This window comes from Lonchura striata, chromosome 8 (assembly GCF_050655825.1).
Source record: "Lonchura striata isolate lonStrDom1 chromosome 8, ASM5065582v1, whole genome shotgun sequence".
Lineage (NCBI taxonomy): Eukaryota > Metazoa > Chordata > Aves > Passeriformes > Estrildidae > Lonchura > Lonchura striata.
Genome location: NC_140710.1, coordinates 11,885,225 through 11,906,950, shown reverse-complemented (window position 1 = coordinate 11,906,950; position 21,726 = coordinate 11,885,225). Strand labels below are relative to the sequence as shown.

Genomic DNA, 21,726 nt, shown 5'->3' with positions numbered 1-21,726 from the left:
TTTACTGTACCAATATTTTGTTTTGTTGAACTGTCTCTGTAGAAAGAGAATTGTGTTTACCTTGTTTTAGAAAAATGACCAACAAGGCTGTATATCTTCCTTTAACCTACATCCTTGCCTAACTTCTGATTTTTATGTCAGGCCACGGTGGAAATGGTTTCCTAAAATTCCAGGATTCTGAAGAAATCACAAATGTAGAACTTGCTGATGCCTTTGAACAAATGTGGCAGAAAAGGAGGTGAGAAATAAGCATTATGTAGATATTGAATATTGAATATCCTGAACATACTCTTAAGTGTATGAACATACTCTTAAGTGTAAATCTTACTGGTAGGCCTTGCTTGCCTGCAGTAGTGATACTGTTGGTTGTCCATAAAATTGTGTGATGGTTTGCATTCAGAAAGCAGGGTTTTAGTTTCTGCTTGCAGCTTCCTGGAGTTAGAGCTGCTCAGAGGTATTGCTTTGGGCAAACTCACATCCTAAAATTGATCAGGGTGAGCTCCTGTTCCTTAGGTTCTGAGCAGCTGCCCTGGTAACTAAAAAGCAAAGTATGTGTATGGTGTTTAAGTAGAAATGGGTAAGGAGGCTGTTTTATTTCTTTCAGGTACAATGAATTGTTGTTTATTATTGATACTTGTCAAGGAGCATCCATGTATGAACGATTTTATTCACCCAATATAATGGCCTTGGCTAGCAGCCAAGTAGGAGAAGATTCTTTATCAGTAAGTAGATTTATGTGATCCTGAGGACAGTTTTCAGAATGCTTGAATTAAAAGCACAATTTCTGCTGACTTTTAACTAAAAATTTCCCTTACTCTAATTGCTGAATCTATGAGGTATTTTGTGGGTGGTTGACAAAACTTGTAAGTGTATTGTTCCTGCTTGTTTTTGTGTGCTGTCCCAAAGAACCAGGCTAATGATGGATTTCTGTGCTTGCTGACCAGTTTGTGCATTGCCTAGGGATAGCAAGGAATCTTATGGGAAGACTGCTGAGAGATGGGTGTAAGGAATATTCAATCTACGACTTACTATACTTGATATAAAACAAAATGCTAACTTTCACCTGCTGTAATTATATTCCAGCTGAATTACAGAAGGAGCCATAGGAGAAATCCCAGCCAGACCAAAAGCAGCTGGTCAGGATTACCTGAGCCCGTGCAGTGCTGCAAGATATACTGGCTCTCCCAGCCCTGTTTTCAGAGTCCACAGATCCATGCTGGACCATTAAGAAGGGGTTCCCTGCGTTTTGGGAAACAGATATCATCAGGATACAGTTTATAGATAAACTGTATTATTCAGCCTATCAGCAGTAGGTTTCTTCACAGCTAGCCGTTTTCTTCGCATAATTTACCTAAGAACAAAAAAAAATTATGGTCAACTTTTGCAATATCCTGTTACATTCTGTTCCTTCTCCTGAATGCTGAGTTGTCTCCTGCAAATGCCCAGTAACTGCTGTGTGTTGTTTTTAAAGCATCAGCCTGACCTGGAGATTGGTGTTCATCTCATGGACAGATACACATTCTATGTGTTAGAATTCTTGGAAGAAATCCATCCAGCCAGTCAGACAAATATGAATGACCTAGTAAGTAGAATACTCAACATTCATGAATATGCTAATGACTTTAATAGTTCCAAAACTAATCTATTTTGTCTGTAGGGTTCTTAAAATGCTTTTTATGCTCCTGCTGTTTCCCTCGGAAGCAGCTTTGGAGGGAGGTTTTTTTTGCCATTGTTAAATGTAGTTGTGTAACACTTCAAGGATTGTCCTCATTTGAAAGTGCTTTGCTGGCTCCAGAAAAAAATAACCAAAAGTAGCCAGATTTTGTATTTTTGCTGAAAAAAAAAATTAAGTATTCATTAAATATTCATATAAATAGAATGAAGCATTTGCATGTGAAATATTTTAGCAGGAAGCTTCTAAAACCAGGATAGCAGACACTTTGCAGATGTGGAAAAGCAGGCATTGATGTTGTTTTGCAAAGGTGGTTAAACAGTTAAAATTCTAACACTGCACTCACAAATGCCTGCAGAGATTAATTTATCTGTATATCTGTTTAGATTCCAGAGCAAGATAGGTACAAATCCATCAGTGTTTGGACTTAATTATATCTGAGGCAAACATTATTGTAGATTTCAGGTATGAAGCAGAAGGAAGAAAAGAAGCCAACCAGGTAACATATGACAAAATTTATGAAATTGCCTCTCTAGCAGTGAGATGTATACACTGGTGAGATGACATAAAAAGTAACCATATTTTACTTGCTCTGTTAACCCTTTGTACCTTTTCCAATGCTAGTTTCTTTTTAGTCATGGGTTGTACTCTGGTACTTTGTAGCTGTAAATCCTGCTGTGCCACATCAGTAATCTAAGAGCCACCACTTACAGAACATAATTACATCGTCATAGATTCGTTTCTGTAAAAGGAGCAGCTGCTCAAAAGTTTTATGCCACCCTCTGTCTACAGAGGATGGTGTTAGCCTGACTGCTACATGTGTGCTAGAATTCTCTCTAAACAACCCACACTTGGCAGATTTTATGTTGATAGAGAATTGATTCAGTGGCTAAGACTCAAGGTTCTTTTAGATAGTTCTATGGAATGAAATTCTGTCCTCTAATTTAATACCTTCTAATTATGGGATACAGATAAATTTAAAATAAATCTTGATAAAGCAAAATATGCAAGTTCTTTATTGATTAAGTATCTTTGACTAGCCTGTTTATTCAAATTTCACTGTAAAACAGAAAATTAATTTGTGTTAATAATAACAGGTAATAAAAAGGAACAGTGCTTTTTGCTGTATAAGACACTCTCTGGAAAGTGGTATACGTGAGCTGGCCAGGAGGATGTTAATCCGATTATTGTGAAAAATGTAGAAATTTCCTAGCTGGCCAAGTACTTTTTGAGCTCTTCAGAGACAATACCTAAGTGTGCTTTGGTTATATGCCAAATATTCAGGAAAGGCTGAAGGAAGTTATCCATACTGGTAAATTCCTTACATCATGTAAATTGATGTACTGATTGATGCTGGGGGAATGTAAGAGGCAGGGCACAAATGTACCATGATTTGTGGTAATCTGTTCAAGGCCAGGTTGGTTGGGACTTCGAGGCTTGGTCTTGTGAGAGGTGTCCCTGCCCTTGGCAGGAAAGTGGAACTAGGTGATCTTTAAGGTCTCTTCCAGGCCAGACCATTGTGTGATCAGGTACTGAGTCGTAATCTGCACGCATTTCAACAAACGTGACCACTTGACTTTGAGTCAGTACTTTTCAAGGCTTCATTTAAGAGTTCCAAAATGACATATGGTTAGTCCATGGTAAAGATATAAACCTATTTTATTTGCCAGCAGTTGCAGGAGGTGCTCTGGCACTGGAGGTACTCTATCCAACTCTCCAACTCTGATTTTTTAAATTTAAGTTAATGTTTTCCAAGTTCAGGGTAACTTACATTACTCACTATCTAGCTTTAAAATTAAATGATCTTCAGTTGTTTGATCTTCTGATATGTCTAATGTCTTCTCTTTTTGAAGTACTGTTTATTTGTTACACTGCTTCTATCCTGTTACCTCTTTACTTTTCTCTAACTACTCTTGAAACAGCTTCTTTTCACATCCACCTCGGATTTGGATATTGCATTCCTGCAAAGAATGATACATCATTTTTCATAATCCACTCCACCTACTCCCCACCTGCTCCATCTGTGTTGCTAAGGGATAGCATAAAGCTGTGCAAATGACTGACTATAGGTTTGATCACAATTCCCTGAAAATAAAGACTGCATTGAAATGTTGTACATTTGAACTTTTAAAATAAGATTCAAATAAATTTCTAAATGAGGAATCATTTGTCATAAAATAGCTAAAGTGTTGTTAGGAAAGTTTAAATAACAAAGTTGGGGGAGTTAGCTTCGTTCGAAAAAAAAATTAAAAATTTGGAAAAATTTATATAGGAAAAAATGTGCTTAACTTAGCCAGTGTTTGCCTTTTCATTTTTTTTGTCAGAAGACCTTGGTTATTAGTGTTAGTCTGCTGTGGTATAATTGGTTTGCAGTCCTTTCTCAGAGCAGTAGTGGATGGGTACGTTTTTAACACTGAAGTCTTCTTCTCACCGCCATGTCATATTTTTGTTCAAATTCATATCAATATGTTGTGGCAGTAAACTGTTGTGGGACAGGTTAGAATTAGTTTGGTGCAGTATCAGTTTCCTACTTTGAGTGCTGATGCAGTTTTTTAGGACATTCATACTCAAAACCTTGGCGAGAGACTTACTTGTAAGTCTGCCACATAAATTTATGCTTCAAATAGTGGGATTAAAACAAATGCTTACTTTTTATAGTTTAATTCAGAGACTTAGTTTTTATGTTTGTGTCCTTAATTGGAGCAAAGTTGGAGAAAATTGATAGCGTTTTGGTGAAAATGAAAACTGTAGAGAGTTTGTGTGTGCATTAACAAATGGCTTTTGTATGGGAAGCATTATGCTGATGAGTCTAGTTAATTTTCACCACAGGAGGATAACATGGGTTTGATTTGCCCCATCTCTTCTTTAGCAGCTCTGTGATAACAGCCAGCAAGAGAGTTGGGAATCATTAAAATAAGAGCTGAGTGTATATGTGTGCTTGTATGCATCAGGTTAAGATGAAAGTGAGCTGAGGTGTCCCTGGACAAGCAGCCTAATGCCATATGCTTACAGTCTTGGGCTAAAAAGGGATAAAAGAGAAACTGCAATAGAGCAGGAGGGAGGAATGGGGAGGTGGAATCTGTCCTCTATGAAGAAAAGCCAGATAGACTGTTTCCTCTCTGAGAAACTATTTGTAATGTAGGGCTCTGTTGTCCAAAGAGAATGAGCAACAAAAGCCTGTGCATTTTGTGTCAGGTTGAGCACAGTATTTCTGCTGGGAAGTATGGCCTGAAACTCAGTGGTTTTTGTCAGTCATAATCTGGGATAATTCAAGTTGTATTTACACTGAGCTGATTGGGACCTGTGGTTTTGTCATAAGGATGCAACCTTGTAAGAGCTGACCCATGGTGTAATTTAGGTGTATTAAGAGCTCTAGTTTCTGTGGTTGATGGGCCTGTTTGAAAATCACTTGGAAAATGTAAGATTAAGAAAGATGAGCACCCATGTGGAGAGTGACATTCTTAGTCCTGTGTATTAAGTGTCTTGTGTAAAATGTTCTGTGTGGCTGGAATGTGAAGGACTCACATAGCCTGCACTGTTACCAGGTGATCTGTGTTGTGGCAGGTGTGGTAGGACTTGTGGAAAATGGCTTTGTGTCCAACATGCATTTGTATTGCCTTAGTGTCTGCTAGGTACATAACAAACTTATTACATAATAGGCATCCTGTCTTGTCAGGTGTTCTAAATGCTGCAACAAATCACTGTTCCTTCTGCTTTTGTTAGTGCTGCTTTTGTCTTTCAGGTGTTGCAGCGTGTGCAGGATATAGGGGATCTGATCTGTAGACAAAATACATGGATAAAATAAATAATAAGGTTTGTAGGTGTTACAGGATGTTTGTGAACTTAATGTAAATAAAGCACTTCTGGTATTGGAAGACCCTATGCTTGTTTGTAGGCTATAAATTAGAAACAAGACTGTTGGATTTTTTTTTTCTATCAAAATGTAAATTTTTGCTTCTTTATGAAGCCTTCAAAATAGCTACTTATCAAAGCTTGTTTAATTTTGCATACTTCCCTTTGGTTAATATTAAGAATTTATGCCCACTTATGATTTCTGGAAGGTTATAGCAGCATTGCTGCATCTATATTCAGCAGTGTATTTGTGCATTTATCAGTTAGATGCAATTGATGGTTGGCTTTCCAAGGAGCATTTTTAAACTCCAGTGGCATTACTGTAAGGAAAAAGGTTTTCAGAAATGCTTAATCAAGATGTTTATACATTTAAATGCCTTTTTTCAACCAATTTTTCCATCTATGGAGCTTGTACTGAAATAATTGCAAGTTTTATGTATTATTTATCTTTCTTTTAAACAGTTGTTTCATTTTGGGAGGTGTAGGTAGAGACTGTTGAATGAGGGACAGGATGTGATTGTCCATCTTGGTTTCCAGTTTCAGGTCTGTCCAAAAAGCTTGTGTGTTTCCACCCCTGGGCACCGAACAGACCTGTTCCAGCGGGACCCCCAGAACGTTCTGATCACGGATTTCTTCGGCAGCGTCAGGAAGGTGGAGATCACCGCAGGGGCGCTTGCCCTGGACCGGGACGTGGCTGCACTGGAAAGCAAGTGAGTGGTCATTATTTATAGCTTTGTGCCAAAAAAAGGTTTGTATAGCTTTGTGCCACAAAAAACAAAGCAGTTGTTTAACTGCCAAGGAAAAAGGACTGCCTTCCTGTCATTTCTTGCAAGAAATCAGGGAGTTAATATGGACCTCTTACCGTCATGAAGTCAGCTGAAAACTTTGCTTAAAAGTGCCCACTGCTTTCCTGACCCTGGTAGGTGTGGATGTCAACAACAACAGAAGTAGTTTAGAATTTTTTCTTCCTTAATGTTTCTTTTTTAGTGCTCAAATATTTTGTTATTGCAATTCCTGCATGTGGCAGGTTCCCCTCTCCACCAGATAAGCTCTGAGTATAAGCCATCAGGTTAGGTATTTGATAACAGTTAGCTTTTTATAAATACTTTGTTTCAGTTCTCTGATTCTCTGGCCTTTGGCATTATTCTGTCCTGAGAATTTCTGTTCCTGAGATACAGTGATTATTTTGATGAAAATTACTGGTGCAAGTTCATTGATTGAAGTCGTAACAGGGCTTCCATTACTTTGTGGATGAAGAAAGAAATATAAACTTCTTTTTATTTTTGGGATTCTGTTGCCACCTATTGGGAAGATGTAAAGGAAGATGTGCTTGTTCTGTAGGGTTTATTTAGAACTGTACTTCCATTTCTGTTATGTCTTTTGTGCTTGATGATACTCCCTGTAGGAGGGGGAAACAAAGGATTGAAATATTTTGCTATATCAGGGACTAAATACTTTTCAACACATACATTTATGTAAATTCTTGTTCTGCCTTGTTTACTGTTGCTCAAGCCAGTGGAATAGCAGTTTTATTTATTTTAAAGGTAACAGTAACTCTGGTCCTTGTCATTACAAATATCCTGCAAGGTTTAGTGTATTTCATATTTTACTTTTATCCTGTATTTATATCTGGATCATATGCATTATTCCATACCATATAAATCTTAAGCTAGTTTTGTGATTCCTTAGGATAGAACAGGACTTAGTGGCATTAAATTTGTATTTTTTTCACTGAAGAATAAAAAAGCTCTTGGCAAGTAACAGACATTTGAGATTGCTAAAAAACCATGATGAAAACTTACCTATTTGGGTTTCTAATTTGTGGAAAATTGAAAGGAGAAATAGATTTTGAAGAACTACCATTCTGAAAGAGGAAATGACTAGCTGGAATTTTCAGCTTTTTTTGTGTGTGTTAGTTTGGTGTCAGTAATGGAGAGATTTGTGGTGCCTGACACTACTGGACTGCACACATGGAACCATGTTGAGAAATGGGCACTTAAGCACAGAGAGGAATATTATTCTTCTGAAATGTTCTGATATTTAATGAAAGCTGCATTACATTATCATGGCAATCCACTTGATTCTGTGAAATTGGAAGGGGTGGGGACATGCTGGTTTAATGTCTGTTTTCATAATTGTCCTTTGTATAATTTTCTTAAAAAGTACTTAAGTTCTCAGTGTCTTGTTACCATTTTTAAAGAGTTTCTAGACAATATGTTTTTCATTGGTTAAAAAAATACTGAAAATTTGTAGTATAGTTCTAACAGAGTGTAGTGCTTAATAAATTCCTTAAGCAGAATTATAAAGTCAGTACCTCTTGGTATGACAGCTCTGTTTAGCTACAACAAATATAAGAATTACATTTTAAAGTAAATTTATTAAATGAAAAGGTCAATGCCTTTTAAAAATGCAGTTTTGGAGCATCTGATCTACAAGAACTAGTTACTTTGGTTCTTTAAAAAAATGTTATGAACATTACACACACCTTTTTCTGAGGGTATTGAGAAGGTAGAACACAAATTACATGATTTTTGAATAGGTGCTACCACTGATTGTCCCAAAATAATGTAAGAATGGCTCCTGAATGAAAGAATGAGAGTGCTTATTCTTAACCCTGTAAGTGTCAATTAAACCATTCTGTGCCTTTTGGGAATGCAATGGCTGTTGACATTCTGATGTAAAACATTTGCAGAGGGATGGGGCTATCACAGCCTGATTTATTAGTTTCATTGGGAGAGTACTAAACAAAAAAAAAGGGAAATAATCCTTCCAAAATAGTTATGACTAATCTTGTTCATGCCCAACATTGTTTTAAAAGCCCTGATGAAGCAGAAAAAAGTAATGGAGAATTGAACCTGGGCCCTTAAGAGATTGTAAGATTTATTGACCAAGAGGTATCTGATAGATTAAAAATATATGCTACTACTACATCAAAATTTATATTAGTTTAGTTACTGAGTGTGAAGATGTTACTGGTTTAATATTTGGTGAGGCTTCATTCCTTTATGAATAATGTCCTGTGTCTTATTCTTCCCTCAAAGTTAGCTTGATACCTTTTTTCTTCTCCTTTTACATACTGGTGGCAGTAGAATGCTACAGAATGTTTGTGTTGCAGAGCATAAGCAGAAAATGAAATCCAGGCCTCAGCTCTGAAACAGTCTTCAGTAGTCTGCATTAGATCTGGTTTGTTTGTTTTAAAGCTGCAGATGTCACAGGTACAGATAAGGACATTAAAAGCCAAATGAACAAAAGAGGTAAACCACTGATTACACAGATTATGGGTGAAGAAGATGCTGTCATGTGAGGCATGAGCATGTAGCAGGATTGTACTGCTGGCAGACTGTTCAAGTTCTCATCTTGCCCACTGCTGTGACTTCGCCAAATCTTTTCAATAGAAGTTTGTTCTTTTGTTGCACAATTGCTTAGCAATTACTTGGTTGTACAGATCCGCTCCCAAGCCCAGCGTGAGCCATAGCTGTGCAACCAGATCAGAACTGGCAGCTTCACGTGGAGCTCGTGCTGTGACGTTTGATGAGTGAGGCCTTTGAAGTTTCCTCTGGCTTGGGCTGAGACTCATACAGAGAACAACTACTAATTAACCAAGGGAAGAGGCTTTCTTTCTATCCACGTAGTGGTAGGTGAATATTTGCGAGTAAAAGCTTTAAAAAATAAAGAGAAGGTTCCTCTGCTGTTTCCTTTCTTCATAGCTGTTTCAGTCTAAGCTGTGTTCACTTCAAAGAGATTGTTCTGCAGCTGCCTCAGTCCTGACACGATCTGTAGCTGCCAATTTTAGCAGAAAATCTGACAGTCTAAGGGTTCTGAGGCTTCAGATGGTTATGTTTTGTCTAAATCCCCATGCAAGTGTAAAAAGTCAACCTTAAGGAGTAAGAAGAAATCCTGTTTCTTTGGAGGAGGAGCCTTGCAGGTTTTAGGACATCTAATAAATTAGGACTGTGTCTTTTAAACTTTGATTGTAATTCTGCAGCCAGTTGGAACGTTTTCTCCTTTTCAGTTCTTGTAATGAGGAAAAGACCTGTATCAGCAGAAAGTGTTGGTAAAAATTGGGATTAATATTTCCCTTGATGGGTAGTAAAGAGTGAATTAAAGACAGCATCATATAAAACTATCCTAATTCCATTGCTTTTGAGAATTAGGCTTTGTATTTAATGCTTATGTTATGAAGGATTGTGATTCTTCACTACTGGCAGTGACTGTTTTCCTAAAAATAAATAAATTGGTCACCTGTGTTAGGAGGGATGCTTGTAACAGGCTAATTATGAGTAATTGGTTCATTTACAGAATATTACTAGCTAATGTTCTCTCAATTTATTTTGTGTGTGTGTGTTGGTGTCTCTTTCCTGTCCTTTCTTCTTTTCCACCAGCTATTTTCAATTTGATGTGGTTAATAATTAAAGCTGCTATTGTGTTGTCCTGAAGCCGTGGGGAATATACTTTATGAACCAGTAGGTAATTTGTTTATTTGGCAAGTAGATGCTGCTCAGCTCCAGTGGGCTTTCCTTAAAATAGTGTCCGGGTTTGTTCCGAGATCCCCGTTGAGTCCGTACCAGGTGCCACAAAGCCGTGGTTCCATCACGATCCGTGGGTCGCGCTGAGGGCTGGTCCTGCCGGCCCCGCGGCCGGGCGGGTCCGGGCTCCCGCCGCGCGGGCCGCGCGGGCCGGGCGGCGCCGGCAGGTGGCGCTATCGCGCCGGAGCGGCGGCGCGGCGGGCGGGGCTGGGACCGGGACCCGGACCGGGACAGGGACCCGGGAATGGGACAGGGACCGGGATTGGGACAGGGACCCGGGAATGGGACAGGGACCGGGAATGGGACAGGGACCGGGACTGGGACAGGGACCGGGAATGGGACAGTGATTGAGACAGGGACCGGGACTGGGACAGGGACCGGGACTGGGACAGTGATTGAGACAGGGACCCGGGAATGGGACAGTGATTGAGACAGTGACAGTGATCGGGACTGGGACAGGGACCGGGATTGGGACAGGGACCGAGACAGGGACCGGGATTGGGACAGGGACCGGGAATGGGACAGTGATTGAGACAGGGACCGGGACTGGGACAGGGAATGGGACAGTGACCGTAACCGGGGCTGGGACAGGGACCCGGGCCGGGACCGGGGCAGGGACAGGGACAGGGAATGGGACAGGGACCCGGGAATGGGACAGCGACCAGAACTGGGACAGTGATTGAGACAGTGACAGGGACCGGGATTGGGACAGTGACCGGGACTGGGACAGGGACCGAGACAGGGACCGGGATTGGGACAGTGACCGGGACTGGGACAGGGACCGAGACAGGGATTGGGACAGGGACCGGGACTGGGACAGTGATTGAGACAGGGACCGGGACTGGGACAGTGGCTGAGACAGTGACCCGGGCTGGGACAGTGATTGAGACAGTGACCGGGATTGGGACAGTGACCCAAGGTGGGAGAGGGAGTGGGACCGGGAGCGGGGCTGGGATAGTGACCATAACAGTGACCTGGGCTGGGACAGTGACCGTAACAGTGACTGGCACTGGGACCGGGACTGGGACAGTGACCACAACCGGGACAGTGACCGGGACCAGGACCAGGGGGGGTCCAGCTGTGCCCGTCCCACACCCCACTCTCCGGGATCCCTTAGGGATCTGGCGGGCACGGAAACGGGGAGTTCCACTTGGTCCTTCTTCGGTGGAAATTCAATGGGGTAATGGGAGGTTTTTTATCTTATTTTCCACTTTTCCTGCTGGGAGACAACGTGACAGAGATGTAACATCTTTCAGTTTTAGGGTAACTTAAAAATAGAAAAACCCTCAGAATTTAGCAGGTCTCTACACATCAGAATTGAATTGCCAGTGGGATTAAGAAGCTGTTGCTTCTAGATCTACAAACATCTGCAGCTGGGTTTCATAATTTTTCCCATAAAGAACACTAATCAGTTGCACACATACTGTATTTTCCTCTAATGTCTTACACATTTATTCTGTTTTAGTAGTAAGTTTGGGTTTTGTAATCCATGTGCTTTTTAATAGCCTACACGTAATTAAAGAAGGTGGGTGAGCCAATACTTGGTGTTAAGTGCTATTGTTGGATTTCCTAAAGTATTTTTTAAATATATTTGGGGTTTCTTTGCTTGCGTAAAGATAGGTCAATATATACATAGACATATATATACGCACACTCTAGTGTAAAAGAACTTTTCAATGTAATACGAGTGAAATTAGTATGAAGACCATAGAAGGAAAAATTACATAGGAGAGCACAATCTCACTAATATAATGTTGTTATAAAATAAATAAGGATGACTGACATATCAAAAGGATCTGCAGGTATAAATTGTATGGGAAGATTTTAAATACACTAAAGTGCTATGCTTGGTATTTACAGTCCCTGTTTAGCAAGGGATTTTAAAAAGCAGCTTTGAACAATTTATTTTTTGTTCCTTTGAAAGGATTTTTGACCATGCATTTTGACAGATTTTGGAGGTTTTTTTGGTAATAAAACAAAAGGGTTTGTTTCAAAACTATAGCTCTTGACTCAAATTTTCTTTGGTGATCTTTTCCCCCTCTTCCTCCAAATTTTTATTCTGTGTGTGATCCTGCATTTTTTCTGTGAGAAGCTTTCAACTATTGTGCTTCTATAATTTCACATTTTCAGTACATTTCTTTGTTGAACCCATATATAGTTAGTTATTTCTATGTATAATTTTAATAGGCAAAGAAACCTCTTGGTCTGTAGAGGTACCATAAAGCACATGCTAGTCAATGGTAGTATTTTATTGAATTGAGTTTTTAAATCAAGTTCAGTACCTTTACATTCTTCACAAGTGACTTAGGTATGCCAGTTGACTTGGGCACATACAGTGTTAGGCAGTGTAAAATTGTTGCATGGCATACTTATGGGAGACCTTAAGTATATCTAGTAGATTTTAACATCATCTAGACAGCTTGAAAATATGTAGGTATCAGAGGATATTTCATGTAGGGTTTTAATTTTGTTTTCCTTTATCCATTCCTTTTTATACCTTTCCTATGTAAAATTCTTATTTTGTTTCATTATTTCTTCTTCATCTCTTCTCCCTGTATGACCTTTACCTGCTATTATTTTTGCAGTTGAGCAGGCTGCTTTATAATTGCAGTCTCCTGAAGTGCTTGTTATTCTTTCTAGTGCTATTTATATGGAGGTCCTGGCTTGATCTTCTTGCTTTGCTGCCCAGGTGCTAAATAAAAATTAATGTCTGTTCCTAGCAGTATTTCTGTATCTGTGTGCTCTGTGTTGCTGCTGAAGAAGACCATGAAAACAGCTGTAGTATTTGGCATAAGTCTGACCAGGAAATATTTTCATGTTATTTTGGCATGTGTTCAGCACTGAGATAACATGGGAATTTCAATAAAACTGTATTACTGTTGTTTGCTTCCTGTCAGAAGGACTGGAGCTGCCATTGGTGTTTGTGAGGATACTCTTCTTGTGTGATTTCTAGTAGAGTGAAAACAGGGGTGAAGAGAAGCAGGCATCTGGAAGCAGTGACTGAAACTCTTAGCTCTTTGAAATTTAGAGGCCAAGCTCACATTAACATTTGTTATGCCCTAGAGATGAATCTGTGCACTTAAGTATTAAATCAAGGCTCAAGCAGCATCACTGCTTTTTAAAAATATGGTGTTAAGCCATATGCAAATGCTTTTAGTCTTTCTGGTTTTCATATTGTCAAAAAGCTTACCCTTGATTTTTTTGGGCACCTGAGGGATGACCTTCTGGATGGTCAGAAATTGCTGCCTCTGAAAATTCATGTTGTGCCCAAAGCTGTGGAGGGAAAGGGGCTGTGGAGGCAAGTGCCTTCACAACATATTTATATATCAATGTTTAAAAAACCATAAAGTGATCTTGGGATGCACCTTCCAGTCCTCTCAGTGAGAGGGACCTTTCTCAAGTCAGGTGTTTGCTGGACCAAAGCTCTCATCATAGAGCTGGTACATTTATTACTGAAATGCAAGTCCCTGAAGTCCTGTTGTTGGTTTTGGTGAGCTGCATGATGGTCTGGAAGACTGAGATGTGTCCCTGCTTGTTTCTGAAGGCTCTGCTACACTCAGAGAAGTTATACTGCTCAGTGAGCATACTGAGAGACCTAGTTCTTTAGCAAAGAAGTGAAATGTAAGTTGTGAAAGAAGAGCTGAACTCCAAAAAAAAGCATTGCATTATTGCCAGGCATGTCTTTTCTGTGCAGCTAGGTCTTTGAATAGACCAGTGCAAATTTCTGTTATCAGGGGAGCAAGAAAGTCACAGTTGCATCAAAGCATGGAAAGAAAATTCAAGGTGATTATAAAAGGTGATTCTGATCACATAAAGCACTGGATTTACAGATGGCTTGCTGAGCACTGTTTAGTATTACTTTATAAAATTAGATTGTTTTATGAGTTTGGTCAAGAGTATCAGAAATCTATAGAAGCAGATGCTGAATACATCTACCCAAGTGCCCAAGCTACTGTTAAGATTATTTTATAAAATTTGTAGGACAGCAAAATATTAACTCTGTGGTGTGATTGATCTTTCAGGAAAGATAGTAACACTGTAAACAAAGAATTTGCTGCAAAATGGGATTTATTCAGCATTTTTACAGGTAGAAGACTGATTGCATGAAGGGTTTGTTATTGGTAAGTAGCAGGAGAAACAACAAGAAGTAATGAAGCACAATAAAGTCTTTTGTATCCCCTGAAGTGGAGCAAGAAAAGAAAGGATGAAAGCAGGATACATAGGGAGCTGGAGGGTTCAGGGTTTGGATATGTTGTGTCTTTTGAATCCTAGTAAACTTAATTGATTTGGCTCCAGATTACTATTTGGAAATTCCTGGGGTGGCAACTGTGGATGTTCAGCTTTTACAGAATGGTGACAGCCAACCTCTGCTCTGCCAGTTAAATTGGGCACAAGTTTATTTTATATTGAAAAAGAGCTGAAAAGGTTGAAGCACCCTTAGTCATCTGTCTAGAGATTAGAGCTAATTTGGAACATAAAGTCAGGCAGGATTTCTCTTTCACAAAATGAACTGGGAGTTGCTACTCTGTGTGTGTGAAGATGTGTTCATATTCTGTAACGTAGCACCAGCATTTATTGCAAACTGAAATTACTTTTTTTTTAATGTAACCAAAAAATATATATGTTTCTTATGGATGCAGGAATCATTCAAATCAGTGGGCTTCCAAAATATATAGATTGAAACCACGAGATTGTTTAGGGAATTCCCCTTTCACTTTGTGCATACAACATGAAATTAGTTAGAGCATTACTTGAACACTATTTTGGTGACAGGCAGGAATGAGAATTTAGAAGCAAGTTTGAAGAGAGAGAATGTGTCTTCCTCCCACCCCAGCCAAGCGTTGAGACAAGAATAATTCAATCCAGTAGTTCCCAAGAGAAGGCAAGACCACAATGGAGGCTAGAATCTCCTTTCCTGTAAGGAAGGGAAGAGTATTTGTTGAGCATTGGTATTCAAAGTTGCTTTAACATAAATTCCTTGAATTATATGATAGCCATTTTAAATTTCTCTTCCTACTGGTTAAAAAAAGTTGCTGAAGTGTAGCTGATGTACTAGTTTACTCCTCTACTAAGGGAATGGTTTATCAGAAACTGAAACAATTAAAAATGTTGCACCTTCCTCCTGCCTTCTGTTGCTGGATTTTTAATTTTACAGTGGTACTTTCTCTGTAATTCTTTGTGTAATTGCTATGTGAAAAAAATACAAAAAATCAGTTCTGTAGGGACCAGATGCAGAGGAAAAGACTGAATAATACTGGTATATTGGTATAATTTTAGACACTGATTGAAGGATAAAGAAAAGCTCTGCTAATCTTTCGGATTAATCTTCAACAGACAATAATCTTTAAATTGATGTTATGCTTTCATCTTTCTATGTTTTGTATCTCAATATTTTAAAAATGTTGATTAGACTGTTGGGTTTTCAGCAGTCAGTGATAAATGACAGATACTTTGATTAATACAGCTTCAGAATGTGTGGAAGGTACTTGGTAGAAGTGGGTTACCTCTTGTACTTTTTCTGAAAAACATTTGAATTCATCTTTAACATCAGCAGTCTGAGTACCCTCATCAAGGTAACCATTACTGAAAGTGGGTTTGCTGTTCTGGGATGCTGAATGTTCTTAAGCCAAAGCTGGGTGCATTTATCCTGCTTAGGAAAGCCAAAGTGGCTGTCAGAGCAGGCACTCAATGCACCTCCCAGACTTCCTCCCAAGCAGCACAGTGCTGCAGAAGGATAGGAATGGTTGGATCTTCTGTTCCATCAGAAAGTGTACCTAAGTGTAAACTGGAGTAGATAAGAGTATGTTATTCCTCTTGTTCCACAGTAGTTATTTAAACTTGACAGGTGGGTTAGTGCATATAATATTATAGTTGTATTAAATAATTTGAGTGAGCTAAAAAAATCAGAAAGGCTTACTTGTATTCCTAGATGATCCCTGATCCTGTGTAATCTGCAAGTGATACAAGTTGCCATAGACATGCTCTAAAATTTCGTTAGTATTTTTGTGTTTGAAATAGTAGGGCAAAAGTTGCACCTCTGAATAGTTAACAATTTATAACTCTTTTTAGTTTGGGAGAATATAGTGAACCCTGTAGTTGCTCCTAGGTTTATCTCAATTTAACTGTAACATAATATTTAAGCTTCATAGTTCCCCACTGGCTAGTATTTTTTTTTCTGTTGGTTACTTAAGAGTCTGAACCATGACTTCCTGCTAGAATAAAACAGGAATGAAGACTTCTTGCTGTAGGTCTAAATTTTAACTGGGGAATTGGAGCAGAACAGCCACTAAGTGAAACTGCTCTAAATCTCAGCCGTAGAGGACGTAACCCCTGTTTCTTCCTCAGCTGTCAGATAGAGTGCCCTAGTTCCTTTTTCCTTTGTGTGTGGTTTCCCTCTGATATAGTTTTTACTAACAGGTACTTTATTACAAAATATTCTGAGTGACTTCTGTCTTATTAGATGCTTATGGATGTCTCCATAAAAATATATGGCATATCTGTAAAATGGATAAATCTGCACTCTGCTGTAATGTTTTAAAACTGGAAACTGTGTGCACACAAAAAATGTGGTTAGATAGAAAATTGTTCTTAAATCAGAATATTTCTAGGTGGTTTGCAGATCTAATGGCACTACTGAAAAATATTAGGCTCTTTATTAAATCTGTGGGGTTTTAATGTAATTTAGGAAGGACAAGAGAAAATATTAGCTAGCTGTGGCAGGAAGAATTCTCATGCCTTAGATTCAAAGATGGTTTATATCAGTGTCACTCTAAATGTCTTATAGTAATAATCATTGTATTGATATGATATGTGTGTTCAGTTACTAATGAGCAGCTCTGTAATGAAAACAGCTTCTCCAGTTGTCATTCTTGGGGATGCTTCCAGCAACACTGGAAACTGTGGAAAGATGGTGGATGAGGACATATTTCCAGTTGGTGGTGGAGTGTGGGAGAAAAAGTAGTTTTTATATGTAGCTGTACATATTCTGCAAACAGAGGGATTCCATTCTGGTCACAAAATTCTTATTATATTGCACTATGGAGGTTTTGTGCAAATATAATTATTTCTTTAACACTATGGAAGAGTATGCATGAGCCAGTTTGTAATTCTGTGCCGTATTATGACTGTTCTTAATTCAGATAATAGTAAATATAAAACATTTAAAATTACAGTGCAGTTCTTAAAAGATTATCATTATCACTGCATTGAATTTTGTGTACATTTATGTGAGTTTTATGGATGAAAATAATAGATGCAAGAGATGTCTTAGTATAATAGCGATTAGTAGTTTGTTGTGGTATTTATTTATGGTAGTACATCACTGAAGAGGTACTTAGTGGAATTTTTAGATAGCCTAGGTAATTGTTTCTAACTGATTTCTAACTGTTTTTTCCTGCTTTCTCTGGATGTAAAATGAAGTCCTTTACAAGATACATTGGGACTGTAAGGAAAAAGTGGGGGAAGGGGAAGCTCATTTTACTTCTTGGTAATTATATAATAAAATGCAGCTAGGGAAGAGACCTGATTGCTGTGTGACTGTTGCCTGTATCTTGCTGTGAGCATAAGAGAAAGCTGTAGAAATTGCGGCTGATATAAGTACCATTGGAAAGGAGATCCCACCTACTGAGGAAATCCAACCATCTTTAATGTACCAAATCAATGTTCAACCTACACATGGTAACAAACTGATATCTCAGTAAAACTAGGGTAATGCAAATTGAAACAGGGAATAATTATTGTATTAATGTCTTTTATGCCTACTGTGCTCATCTAATAATCAGATTATTTTGTTAAATGTAATTAGAATTGTAAAAAGAATAATTATGTAATAAAGCTAACTTCACCAGAAATTTGATTAGAAGCAAAATTGCTGAAATTAAGTGAAGCAAGTTGTAGATTATTTATTTTCACCTGTCCTTGTAAAATAGAAGTGTAATTTTCAGGTATGGTTCTTACATACTGAATTGAAAAAAGTTAATAGGAGCGGAGGGAATCAGGAAATCAATATAATCAGAAATAAGAGTAATGTGCATGTTAGTCATCTACTCAAACAAAAAAAAAATAGTGTGCTTCTGATTATAAAACTTGAAATTAAGGCAAATTTCCATAACCATAATAAAAGACAAAAATATGAATTATTACTGTTGAGGCAAATGGATATTGAATGCAACCTATCCCCAGAGAAAGTAATACAAAATTGTTTTTGGAGTTGAATTCTATGAAACAGTAATTTTCTTAGGTTGTAAAGCCTTTTTCTTTTTTGCTTATGTTTTTGATACTTCTTAAGAAAATGACACCATTAAAGGTAATTAATTTCAGCAAGGGTTATTTCAGTAGCCCACTCTGCTGAACTGCATCAGACTGTCTCCAGCACAGCCCTGCCTGTAAACATTACAAATCAGGGGCCAGGTTCAGGTAATTATCTTGGAGTAAAACTTTAGTCCAGTAATGCTACTTTTGCACCTCGTTTAGTGAGTGAAGTAGTTAATCTCTTTGTTGCCAAAAGTTTGGTGTGGATTTATTTTTTTGAATGTTCAGTCCTGTATGTTCATTTAATCAGCTCAGTCTGATTGAATGGCTGTATGTGTTACTTTTAGTGAGTAAGGTGGTAAGTTCTCCTGAAAGGTTATTCCTATCTGGAGCAGAAAAAGAGAACTTTGTCCTGTAGAAAATATCAAGAGTGCATCTCCTTTGCATTAATACAAGGCAAAGCAAACCTTTAAGAACAAATCCATATTGAAAAATTTAGCCCTAAACTTAAATATTCTTGGAAAAGTAGATTTAAACTAGAATCTTAGGGAAGAGTGTTTGGAAATGGCTCAAACCTTTGCATATATGTCACCTCTTTGTTGGCATATGCAGTTTGTTTCCTGTAGGTTCAACAGATCAGTTTGGTATCTGACTGTGTGCTGATCTTAAGAAATACTGGATTAAAGGGACCAGAAGTATTTTTTCCTGTGATAGGAAGATTTGGACTGAGGTAATCTATAGTGAAAATGCAGTAAATAACACAGTTCTCATTTAGTTTAGGCTGTGTGAAACAGCAGTGATTACTTTTTTTTCAAAAAGTTTCCACACAAGGTCTTCTGTTCCTCAAGCATTGCTATTTTTAAAAATTTGCTTTATCTTTTAACCTGCATAATATGCAGATTAAAAGGAAGAAAGAAATGTACTCAGAAATTTAAAAACAAACAAACCAACCCCCTAAAAACTCCCAATTTAATTGCTAGCTTTCAGAATTTAGCACAACTTACCATTTTTTCATTTGCTCTTGTGAAATACCAGGATTCTCATCTGGTACAGTATCCAGCACCTTAGTCAAAGAACTATTGTTATAGAGCAGATAAGATTAAAAAAAAGTCATTGGATTTGATGAAAACCTGCATGAACATTGAGGGGGAAAAAAGCCAAAGTTACCATAGCAACCACCAGTGCTTTAGAAAATAGCTGAGTTAAAAGAGCAGAAATGTAACAGAAAATATGAGGGCCATTTCATAAAGTATTAAAAATAAAAACGAAATTTAAGGCAAATATGATTACTGCTCAGCTTTTATCGTAGAAATCCCTGATAAGCAGTGGCTTGTCTTTATTTAAAAAGATTGTTGATAAAGTTTTAGTGTTTAGTCCCCATTAGACCCTATTAAGGAGATACTTTTGTGAATTTGGTTAAAAATTATTTTTGAGTTGTTTGTTGAGGTTTTTTCCTTACCTTTTCTTTCTCTGCACATGCTTTTCTGAGCAACTGCAGTCTTAATCTGTGCAGAAGAGTGGGCTCTGAAAATGCCCTTTACTACTGGTACAAACATGACCAAAAGTCCTACTAATAAATGTGGTCCCACAGTGACACTACTGTGAGTTCTTCATGATCACAGAGCACTGACCTTCAGGACAGGAGTATCAAAGGCAGCTTTAAAATTCATGGACAAAAATTTCAGGAAACAGCTACATTGATAAATTTAGGGGTGTAGGCTGCCCATTCATAGCACCCTAACTTAAAATAACAGGTACAGTCTGTATCTGAACCTGTATTCTGATAGCAGTGATTAAGCTAAAGGCTGAGCTTTCATACCTCATCTTTTTTGTATTTTTGAATGGAGTCAGCATTTTGCAGTGCATTGGCATTGGGTAAGAAATCTGGTGTTTTCCCTATATATTGCTTCATAGTTGTGCAGGATTAGATTTTATGTGGGTGAGCATCAAATGTTCATGGGATAAAATGGCAAGCATCTTTACTTTCCCACTTACGATGTAGCCGTTAACTTAAATTTGATCTTAGTCCTCATAGAACAAAATGGCCCATTGTCGGAACCATAACTAAATAAGAAAACTATGAAACAAATCACTTTAATATTCTGTCCTGAAAAACTGCTTCATATGAGGATTGAAACAATCTAAAAGTTTGAGTATGAAAAGGGAAACAACAAACACTTTATCCTTTCTTTATAATACAGTCTGATTCAATTCTTGCCTTCTCTTCAAAGGACTGTGTTATTGCTGTTGCCTGACTGCTGCTTGGCTGCAGCACAGTTACCCTCTCCCACTGTTAGAAGATGATTCTGTGTAGTAGGAGATGGTACTTAACTGTCCTAGACAGAGCTGTAGCCTGGGGCTTTGCGTGCATGTCAGAGCAGTTCTTAGTGGCATCTGGTTCTTTTGGAAATAAAAAAAAAAAAGCATTGTTTCTGAGCAAACAGATTTTGGTTATTTTGTAAACCACTATGAAACAAAAGTATTTTCCTCTCCTCTGGTCTCGTGTGGAAGTTTATAGAAGAGTAAAAAGACTTGTATCATTCCCCAAAGTCTTCTTGTGCATCCAAATGAAACATTTGTGATGAGTTCCGTATTGTAAAGTGGGTGCAGCTTTTTTTTCTCCTCTGCTGTTGTCAGAGTTACAAATACACATCTGTATGGAAGAGAGGACTGAAACTGATTAAGCTGAAATCATCAAATTATGAATTTTGTAAGAAAGAAAGGTGTTGTGAATTTCTGTAAATGCTTAAGGTCTCTTCTCTGCAACATTCATATGGAAGATCTAGAGGCACTTTGGCACTGATCTCTTGTTTAGTTTCCTCACCTAAAAACATTCTGTAGTGCCTCTATAGCATGACTTCTGTTCCAGATCAAATGCAATAATCATCTTACTCCAGTATGTGAGTTCTTCCCTAGGAAAAACTAGGAAAAGGATGCATTCTAGACAAGATCAATTTCGTGTTTCAATACAAGCCTTAATTGGCATGTTTAATTAATTCTTGTCTATTATCAGGTTGGGGTTTGACCTGCTAAACTTTTCTAGTGTGGCTGGACTTCATGTAGTAGTTTTGTGCTGGGGCAGTGGATTATAAAGCAGCCAGGTAATGAGCACAAACTGGTGGAACACCCTGGAACCAGGACAGAGGCAGTGGAGGTGCTTGTTCTGCTGCAGCTGGGCTGTGTCACGAGTGGTTGCTGCTGCCTGATGAGCCTTCATTCCTGCAGGCAGAGCCCTTTGCACTGTGTGCCTGCCTCTGCCAGGGGTTTGATTCAAAAGTCCTGCAGAAATCTTCCAAATCTCAGTGTGTGGCCTCATTACCACCTGACAATCTGTTCAGACTCTGGAGTTAATGGATGGCATGCTCTGGCAAGGTACTGTTGACATGTACTTTGAATTTGAAACTCATAAACACTACTTTATGAAAC

The 21,726-nt window shown here is 38.3% G+C and overlaps 1 protein-coding gene across 1 annotated transcript in view; it reads left to right on the top strand.

Annotated features, from left to right (window-relative positions):
• The window catches only part of PIGK (phosphatidylinositol glycan anchor biosynthesis class K), a 61,962-nt gene that overhangs the window by 7,355 nt on the left and 32,881 nt on the right, over positions 1 to 21,726 (top strand). The window contains exons 6-9 of the mRNA XM_077785396.2: positions 142 to 238; positions 605 to 722; positions 1,472 to 1,582; positions 6,062 to 6,234. Coding sequence (XP_077641522.1) covers positions 142 to 238; positions 605 to 722; positions 1,472 to 1,582; positions 6,062 to 6,234 — 499 coding nt within the window. The remainder of the gene's footprint in view (positions 1 to 141; positions 239 to 604; positions 723 to 1,471; positions 1,583 to 6,061; positions 6,235 to 21,726) is intronic.